Genomic DNA, 10,057 nt, shown 5'->3' on the forward strand with positions numbered 1-10,057 from the left:
CCACCGAACAGTGCAGTGTACAGTCGGACTGGAATAAACGGCCCATCTAGACAAGCAGTGGGCCACCTGAGCGGTCGGGGCCGGTCCATGGAGAGGTGGGATCAGCCAACAGAGGGTGAGCCTTACACTGAACTACTCTGCCCTCCAACCACCACCTCCCCTTCCATTATGCCATATAGGACATACAAGACTATCGGTTAATTTTTATAATCCCTTTAGTCTTTATGGGCCTGGTTTGCATGTGCCGTATCTTCCGTGAAATAGCTCTGCACATTCTCAGAAATAGCCAATGAACGCAGTTGCCAGCTATTTATATCTGAACACATCTGACACTTACAACTACCTATGACTTGAAGGGCGGAACGGCGGTAGGGAGGGGCAGATGAATGTAGGCAAAGTACAGTAACGTGTGCCGAGGGCTTCTCAACGCAGATGCAGCGGATTCACGTTTTGGGTTTCTCTAAAGTCCATATTTTTTAGCCATATAACTTGCGCCAGCTACAGCGCAGGTGTAAATGCCGACTGACAGTGATGACGTCATCTTTGTATTAAAAACTACAAGTATGCGTGCCACTAGATAGCGAAGAATATTTGTATGTAAGAGAGAACGTAAAAATGCATGGTGTATGGGCAGCACGGTGGCTCAGTGGTTAGCACTTCTGCCTCACAGCACTGGGGTCATGAGTTCAATTCCTGACCATGGCCTTATCTGTGTGGAGTTTGTATGTTCTCCCCGTGTTTGCATGGGTTTCCTCTGGGTGCTCCGGTTTCCTCCCACACTCCAAAAACATACTGGTAGGTTAATTGGCTGCTATCAAATTGACCCTAGTCTCTCTCAGAGAATTTAGACTGTAAGCTCTAATGGGGCAGGGACTGATGTGAGTGAGTTCTCTGTACAGCGCTGCGGAATCAGCGGCGCTATATAAACAGATGATGATGTATTACCTATTTAGAACTGATTTATGTATTTAATGTAAAAAAAAGTCAAACACATACTTTTATTAATGATTATAGTATTGATTTTTTTATTTATTTTATATATATTTTTTTTTGCATGTGTTCTGATGGGACTTTATATTGTATGTATACCTGTGCGCATCCTGTTCTGTCAGTCTACATAAAACAAGTAACGTTTAGGCAAAGTGTACTTCTACCAAGATTCAAATTGAAACATATCTTGAGATCTGCTTAGATTTGAATACAGTTTTAAATGGAACTGCGTCTGAAGATTAATCAAGATCAGTGTGTTACTATAATTAACAAGTAAAACACTAATACAACATTTATTCCTAAAAATTGTAGCTGCTCCGTATAACAAATGCTTGTGCCTTATCTTGATCCAAGTAGAGTACACTGTAAAAGACGAACATTGTCCCTTCAATCATTATTAGATCAACCAACAAGTTAGGAGCCAGCACTTTAGATTAACAGCAGAAAATAAACATTTTGTTGCCCCCCCAAAACCCACTGGCTCGTCATAGTCTGTCCCCTGTATAAACCCCATTTGTTTCATGTGTGTGTTAACAGTCTCCCTGCTGCGGGGATTCCCTGCCGTGCTGGGGAGGTTTGTGGGAGCAGCAAGGGTGAAATGAGATCCTGTCTGGAAATCTGCAATGCTGAGTGAAATTCCAGAATACATTGTTATCTAGCTCACACTCTCCCAGTATTAGGAAAAGATCCAGGGGCCGATCAGGAGCTATTTTCGGACCTCTGATTTCAGAGATGTTCCTCCTCATCCATCATCACCCGGGGAAAGCTCTTTCTGGGGAATTTAAAGGGTGCATGAAGCTGGCCAGACCTTACAGCCCCTGAGATACGTGTGCAGAGCTGGTGAGTGATTATTTACTGCTGCTTCAGGATGGTACTAGAGGATTTGTTGGTCTAAAAATATATATGTGGCTAAAATAATTTTTTGTATGCATTATTTTTCTATTTAGAATTATTATTTATATAATGACAAACTGCATTAGCTTACTTTTGTTTTACTTTTAGTCTCAGATTATACTGAAATATCGAATAATTGTCATTTATATCTTAGTTCTATTAAAATGTGTATTTCTTTCTGAATAATGTTTTACATGGTATTTATAACATTAAAAGTAGGGACATTATAGAAAAACAGTAAATATTAAAGGGTTTGTTCACATCTGTGTAAGTTTAATGTGCTTTTCACAAGTTGCTTAACATTAAGTACATTAAAAGGAAGAAATTACTTTCAGTGTTGCTGTTTTTAATACAATAATGCAGCATATTCTATATTTACCTCTAAAGTAAAGAAAACTTGCGTTAGTTTTCAAGTGTTTCTATAACATTTCACTACATGTATGTGAATGTGGTTGAAAGATCTGACCTCCATGCCGACATTATTACTAAAATAAATGTAACTGTGTATTGTGAAAGATATTTACAACAACTGAATAAAGATTCGTAACAGGAAAGTGTTCATACTATATTGCTATTAGCCTTGTTATCTGCTGATAAACCAGTGATCACATCTTACAAAATATTGTAGTAACTGGTATGACAACATAATAATATTATATTATTATTTATTATTATTTAACATTGCAAATATATGGATTTATATATCAAACCCTAATGAACAAGCTTTGTAACGATACAAATTCCTCTCTATTCTTTATAGCTCAAACCTAGATTTGTAATCGTTCATTGACACGAGTACACAGTGTATCTAGTTTTGGGATTACTTTGTGATACAGTGAATTCAGTTTAGTGGAGCAGTGAAGTGACTGTTGTGATGGTTCAGTAATGCAGTGAACTTAGCTTAGTGCCAGGATAGGCTTCATTTTGTGACATCGCAGTGACACAGTGAACTAAGTTAAGTAAAGTGAACTTTCTATTCTGATGGCTTAGTGACACAAATAAGCTAGCTTTGAGATGGCTCAGTGATCTAGGGATCTGTTAACACACACATGAAACTTTTAGTTTTTTGATGACACAGTAACACATAAAATTTAGTTTAGTAGCACTATGAATTTACTTCTACACCGTGAAGTTTTAGTGATTGAGCCTGCTTAGTTTTGCAATGGCTTAGTGACTTACTGATGTCTGTGATGGCTCTGTGATAACAGAGGGCTTACTTTTGAGATGGATCAGTGAACTTAAGTGTGACATGACAAACTCAGTTTTGTGATGGCTCAGTAAAACAGGGCATTTAGTTTTGTGATTGCTCAGTGACACAGTGAACTTAATCATGCAAATTAATTTTGTCTTGTGATGGCAGAGTGAGAGTTACATTTGTAACATTTTGTTATGGCTCAGTAAACAGTGACTTAGTGGTGTGATAGCATACTGATACAGAGAGCTTAGTGCTGTGATGGCTCAGTGATACAGAGAGCTTAGTGCTGTGATGGCTCAGTGATACAGAGAGCTTAGTGCTGTGATGGCTCAGTGATACAGAGAGCTTAGTGCTGTGATGGCTCAGTGATAGAGAGCTTAGTGCTGTGATGGCTCAGTGATACAGAGATCTTAGTGTTGTGATGGCTCAGTGATACAGAGAGCTTAGTGTTGTGATGGCTCAGTGATACGGTGAAATGTAGTATACAGTTTGAATACATGTAAAAAGGAATCGTCTAGTTATGTTTGCTGTATGGCATGGGTACCCAAGAAATACCAACAGGCAGGGCCGGATTTACCACTAGGCAACCTAGGCAATTGCCTAGGGCCCAGCGGTCCCCAGAGGGCCCTCACAGGGCCGGCGGTGAGACCACCCTTTAAAAATGGGCCTCTACTTATGGGCCAGTTCTATATGCTTGCCCCCCGGGCTAAAGTCTGCCAGCCAGCCCCTGAAAAGGGGTATATGTTATGCTAAAAAAAAACTATAGTGCTATGGAGTTTTTCAGGGAGGGGGCCCCAAACCAGTATCTTGCCTAGGGCCCCATGAGGTCTAAATCTGGCTCTGCCAACAGGTCATGTTTTCAGGATTTCTTTAATCATGTACAGGCAAGTTAATCTATTTTTCACGGTTAGTAATTGACCCACCTGTGTCTACAGACAGAAATCCTGAAAACATGGCCTGTTGGTAGCTTTTGCGGATTAAGTTTAAGCACCTCTGCTTTACGGTATATTTACAGGAAGATTTACAATTAACAAGTTATATTGGCTAACTAATTAATGTGATTTATTTGAATGCACCCCCTACTTTTCTTGAAGAAATGTTTACAATAGTGATTTAGTAATTTTAGGGAAGGATGGCGCAAAAAAAAATAAAAAAAAATCTCTTTTAAAACTGTAAAATAAAGCCCCTCTTACAAAATAGGCCCAACAACCGGATCATGACAAACATTCCAGGACAGATGTAACCCACCCAATGGGAGCCATCTGCTGTTCAACATTAGGAAAATGGTCCTTATAGAAATTTTGATTTACCATCATATCGGTGGGGGGGGGGGGGGGTTGATTGTTTTTGTTAAACATTTTTTTATTTTGGAGGATACTGATCACAGTTGGGGGGGGTTATTAATCCAGAAATGACTAAGTAGGAAACCGATAGGAGATAATATATTAGTCTTACTGTTTGTATCATTCAATAATAATCTCTGCATTATTTACCAGACTCATATTTTGAACAATGCCGAATTTGGGTGGTGGCGCCAAGTGTGGGGCTTGTGGGAAGACGGTTTACCACGCAGAGGAGATCCAGTGTAATGGGCGAAGCTTCCACAAAACATGTTTTACCTGCAGTAAGTAAATATTCCCATACCAATGTAACCCAATTCGTATTATGCAGCAATGAGTGTTCCTAACCAACAAATCGCCATGGGTTATAGCACCTTTTCCCTCTGCACCAGTATCCGTAAACGTTCCCCAATGTGTTATTTCCACTAATCTCCTCTTCGCTCCTGTTCACACATCGCATATCAGCTACAAAGCACAGACAAAGTTGATTCCCTGGGCAGCTACACTTCCATTAATGTCATTTATGTAAAATATTGCAATTTATTTTCTTTAGATTCAATAAATAACCATTCTACATTCAATGCACTAAAAGGTTATGAGAATTCATATTCACATCTTGCTAAAGAGCATTTGGATTTCTCAGCAAACTCTTTTTTATAAATCAGTAGAGGGAAGTTCTATCAGCAGAAGAGGCCTAGCAATATTACAAGATATTGCCACTTGCGGCTCCCCAAAATGAGGATAATGCCTGAGAAAAATCCATTCATCATCGATGGGATCATCTTCGGACATGCTTCTAAATCTAGTTGGCAGATGACATCTACCTGTGTGTTTGGCTATCTGCTAAGTACAAGGATTGTCCGTTGTAGGATCTGATCACACCATCTGGGTGCTGGACAGCTGGACTTTGCCCACCCACGAGTGTCACTAACTATAGTACATATAAAGCTTGCAATAAAATTTCCAGTACACTAATAACCTTGTGTTATATTTCTCACTCAATAATGCTTTATCTTTATCACACTATAATGATAGAATTACCACCCACTGGGTCGTGATTGTCCAATCATGTTCCCCTGACGTTTTCTTTGTGTATCACAGCTGAGCAAAACATTTGGCAGCCCCCCCTCCTCTCTTGCATATCTCAGCCCCTCCATGCACTTTGTAGGATCTTGCCGGTGTGATCTGACAACTCTCAGGGATATTTTGACAATATCACTTCAGTGTCTTTTCTCTCCATCTGTTGATGCAAATAGTCCCGGAGTTTCCAAGAATAACTGGGCTTTATCTGTCAAAGTTTCCATCCCTCCGGTCCCAGGTTGGCACCGAATTCTGATAACCGATGAGTCACAAAAAAGCTGGTTGTGAGGATAGATGTAATTACTGACCTATTAAGTCTCACGCTATTTACAGATCGCTGCATTTAGGGTTGAAAGAGTACAAAGACTTACAAAACTGGCAGATTATAATTATTATTAATTTTCTCATGTTGCATTAACTAAAAACAGTGCTATACAGTTCAAGGTTGAAATAAACTGGTACGGAAGAAACTGTTTAAAGGGATGCAGCCCATACTAACCGGACTGACGTTGCTCTAGAAGATTTTAGAAAATAAACCCATCATTGGTTCATATAAAAACAGCATTTTTTTTTCATAAACAGATTTCAGAAATGTGTCCCGGTCTTTTTTTTTGTTAAATAACTCATTATAGCACAAAACAAGGAGGTGTCCTAAAAATCCACAAATACATGCATCAAGAAAATGAGTGTATATAATTACCTTAATCACAAACGTGCCCTCTGACGATGTATATTTCAGTATCCCAATGGCCACCTGTTTTAAGTGGGGGAAAGGTTATAGAGATTTTGTTTAAGAAACATCTGAACTACAATGTGACAATGGCTTGAACTTACCTGACGATTGTAATAATATACAGTTTGGGATGTTACTGCCTCCCATTCTCCCAAAATGTGATGCCCAAATACTGAAATCAGCAGACATCGCTGCCTACAGACTGCATAGCGTGGTAGTCTGGTAAGCTGCCAATGCTGAGGTCGCCCATTCACCCACAGAAGAACAATCTGCAGACATGCTGCTGTTTGTCAGAGGAATAGAATAGTAAAACAGGTTTAGTGAACATGCTCTTTAACATCTACTATAGTATAGAAACTGTAAAATACATATTTGTGATTGGCACAATATTTCATATTTTTGAGCCTTACTGTATATTCTACCTGCAACAGGGTATACAGGTACCCAAAGTTTCCACTCCCTGGGCCTGCACACTGTATGCACACTATACGTTCTGTTTTGCAGTGGTTTGCAGAAAAGCTCTAGACAGCACCACGGTGGCGGCACACGAATCGGAGATCTACTGCAAGTCTTGTTATGGGAGGAAGTACGGCCCTAAGGGTTACGGATACGGACAAGGGGCCGGGTGTCTCAGCACAGACACAGGAGAGAGATTTGGCATTGAAGTGGCTCAGTGAGTACGGTTCCTAAAGTACACATTAAATACATTCAGTGTATGTAGCATACACATGTGTAGCCTTTCTTACCTATTATTCAAAGAGCTGGGGATTCGGGCTAATGAACAATCATATAATCACAGAGGATAGTGCAACCAGTAGAATCACAAGTGAAAGTTAGTACCTGCACGGAGAGAATTGTTGGACATCAAGGGGTAAATGTATCAAGCCGAGAGATTTCCGGCGGGTTTGAAAAGTGGAGATGTTGCATATAGCAACCAATCAGATTCTAGCTAGCATTTTGTAGAATGTACTAAATAAATGATAGCTAGAATTTTTCAAACCCGCCGGAAAAATCTCAGCTTGACACATTTATCCCCAAGAGTCCATAAATCTCTATTTATACAGAATTGAGCAAAAAATTGAGCACTTGACTTTTCTAGACAGCGTGACGTCCAAGCTGCCCACACACAGACCAATGTAGTCACTTCTCCTGACCTCCAAACAAATGTTTGAGTGGTCAGGCCAAGCGACTGTGGGCTCCAGTTAGTGCAGTCGGTCTATGACAGATCGCAATCAATGGCCGACCATGTATCCCATCCATCCTGACTGGCATGTCATTGATTCTAATCGGATGTTGACCAGCACTGGTGGTTGTTTTAGATCCACAAAGGCAGCGATCTGGGACTAAACTGACTGCCCTAATTGCGGTGCATATTGGTAGCACCAGTCATAGGTGTCTATAGTCTATTACTATAACCAATACAAGGTGTTTTCACAGAACCCACCCAGCCCGGAGCTCTCCCACCACCACGCACTCTTCCAAGTTCGCAAAGATTGGCTCCACCGAAAAATGCCCCAGATGTGGTAAATCTGTCTACGCTGCAGAGAAGGTGATGGGCGGTGGCAGGGTAAGTCTCATTAAGGCAATTGTAAATCGTTGCATAACGCCAATGATATACACAGTACGTGTCATAATCTGCCTCCTGCCTTTTGGTGAAGATGAAGTGTAGCCTTGTCCTAGGAGGGTATGGCAAGCCCCCCCCCACCCCACATAATGGACAGGCTACCTTGGTCTTCTGGCCAAATGGCTGGCAGCAAGAGAGCCCAGGACTAGGTGCCCCCTCAGAGTGATGACCCAGGGGTGCTTGAAAATCACATGGGGATTGGTTACCCTCACTGAGACTATACCACTTAGCACATTAAACCCACTTTTTTTGTTTGCAACATCGCTCCGGCCTTTTGACTGGGCGGGAAATTTTTTTTTACTTCCTGTTTGTCACTGCACTTTTTTTTTTTTTTTCATGGATAGCAGGTTGCGGGCGTCCTTTCCACCATCGATCCCCACCCTTAACCTCCTGACATTCCCTCCTTTTGGGCATTGGATTCCAGTGCCCCGAGTAAAGCTTCACGGGCAAAAGGGACCCCCAGCACCCCATCCTTGCAGCCCCTTGCCACACTAATGGACCTTACGGATCCATGGTGTCGGAGATAGAGGAGTCTTTCCTTCCGAAGGCCTGAAGTTGCCGCACCCCTGTCCATTTTTGGGGGTTTGACCTTTTGGCACTAGGGTGACAGAAAGCACCATCTCTGGCTGTAAAAAAAAAATAGAAATCTGCAAAAATGAAGGGAGCTCTATGTTCTCTTATAACGATTAGTTACATACAATATTTACGTGCGTCACTCTTTAGCCGTCCCAAGGTACTGTCACACTTCACCATCTGACTTACATTCTAGACAACCTGAGCACGTTTATTAAAAACACCAAACAAAAGGAACAGTTTCATTCTAACAAATCGATCAGACGATAGTTATGGTAATTGCCAGCAAGGAAACACTTCTAGGTAATTGTTGGATTATCTAGTCATTAAGAGGATACAGATTTGAACGAACGCTTTCTTCCCCCGCAGCCCTGGCATAAAACCTGTTTCAGATGCGCCTTCTGTGGAAAGAGCCTGGACTCCACCACTGTGACGGAGAAGGACGGAGAAATCTACTGCAAAGGTCCGAGAGGGAACAGAACAAGGAGGGGGGGCTTTTATTTATTGAATTATTTTCATGGTATGAAAGTACAAACCAGCCTTAAAACAGGTCAATGGGGGAGGTAGAAGAGGTAATCAAGGAAGTTTGGTGAGAAGAAACTGTAGACCGGTTAAAGGTGATCCAGTTGTCCTATGCAAATTTGGCTGCTGTACAGAAAATGAGGGATTGTGGGGTTATCAAGTGCTCAACAGAAGGGGATCGGAGCTGGCAATTTTCAGCACGACGTCCAATGTGTATAGAACATGGTGTCACATCCAGAATATATGCCTTCACCATCGTTTTGGCATATAGGGTAGCTGGGTTTGGTGCTTAAACCAGGATAATACAGGTAATTGGGGGGACACATAGGCCATAAGCCGTACTAAGACTTGGATGAAGTTTTAGTCTAGTGTACTAGAAAATGCAAGACGGAATGAGCCACAAAACAAGAGGTCTCCCACCCCTGCGAAACACTGGCACTTGTAGTTCCACAGCGGTTTAAGAGTCTACTTGTCTCTGCTGTACAGACAGTAATAACAGTTATAATTTGCATGTGCTTAAAACATGTATGGCGTTATTGAAGATCATATTAACAGCCGTTTCTCTTCCCTCTTCAGTTTGTTATGCCAAAAACTTTGGGCCAAAAGGAATTGGATTTGGAGGCCTCACGCAGGTGGAGCAGAAAGACGAATAATCCGCACGTCGATCCGGCAATATTAAAACTCGATCTGTTCTTATTTAAAGATGTCGTAGTCCGAAATTAATCTCAGTGATTGTCAATATCTCATTATCACTGATTGCTCTGGTCCATGGAATGGAATATAATAAAGCAATTTACTTTCACTATAAAACAGACTGCTTTGGACTAGATTAGCGATTGCGGCTCACTGCACAATATTGTCTTGCTGTATACATGACAAATCGAGGTCCTTATATGTTGGCGAGCAATACATATGTGCTTGTCACACCAATTTGTCAGAGGCTGCCAATAAACTGTAGTAACTCGTCAAAGGGAGGATTTTCATTGTCTGAACAAAGGATCTCTGTTGTACTTTCAAGAGGCCAACGTGTAAAAGGTCTGTTTGCAGAAGTGCAAAAATAGGATTCCTGCAGTGGTATTTTATACGAATGCGCCTGCATTTTTGCA

At 41.2% G+C, this 10,057-nt stretch overlaps 1 protein-coding gene across 1 annotated transcript; it reads left to right on the top strand.

The window, feature by feature from the left end:
- The first annotated feature begins 1,726 nt into the window (after positions 1-1,726).
- CSRP3 (cysteine and glycine rich protein 3) lies at positions 1,727-9,856 on the top strand. Its single transcript, XM_075188444.1, has 6 exons — positions 1,727-1,830; positions 4,576-4,703; positions 6,737-6,905; positions 7,670-7,799; positions 8,799-8,892; positions 9,528-9,856. Exons 2-6 carry the CDS (start codon positions 4,592-4,594, stop codon positions 9,602-9,604), a joined length of 582 nt encoding a protein of 193 aa, XP_075044545.1. The 5' UTR covers positions 1,727-1,830; positions 4,576-4,591; the 3' UTR covers positions 9,605-9,856.
- The last annotated feature ends 201 nt before the right edge of the window (positions 9,857-10,057 follow it).

Source organism: Mixophyes fleayi, chromosome 10 (genome assembly GCF_038048845.1).
Source record: "Mixophyes fleayi isolate aMixFle1 chromosome 10, aMixFle1.hap1, whole genome shotgun sequence".
Taxonomy (NCBI): domain Eukaryota; kingdom Metazoa; phylum Chordata; class Amphibia; order Anura; family Limnodynastidae; genus Mixophyes; species Mixophyes fleayi.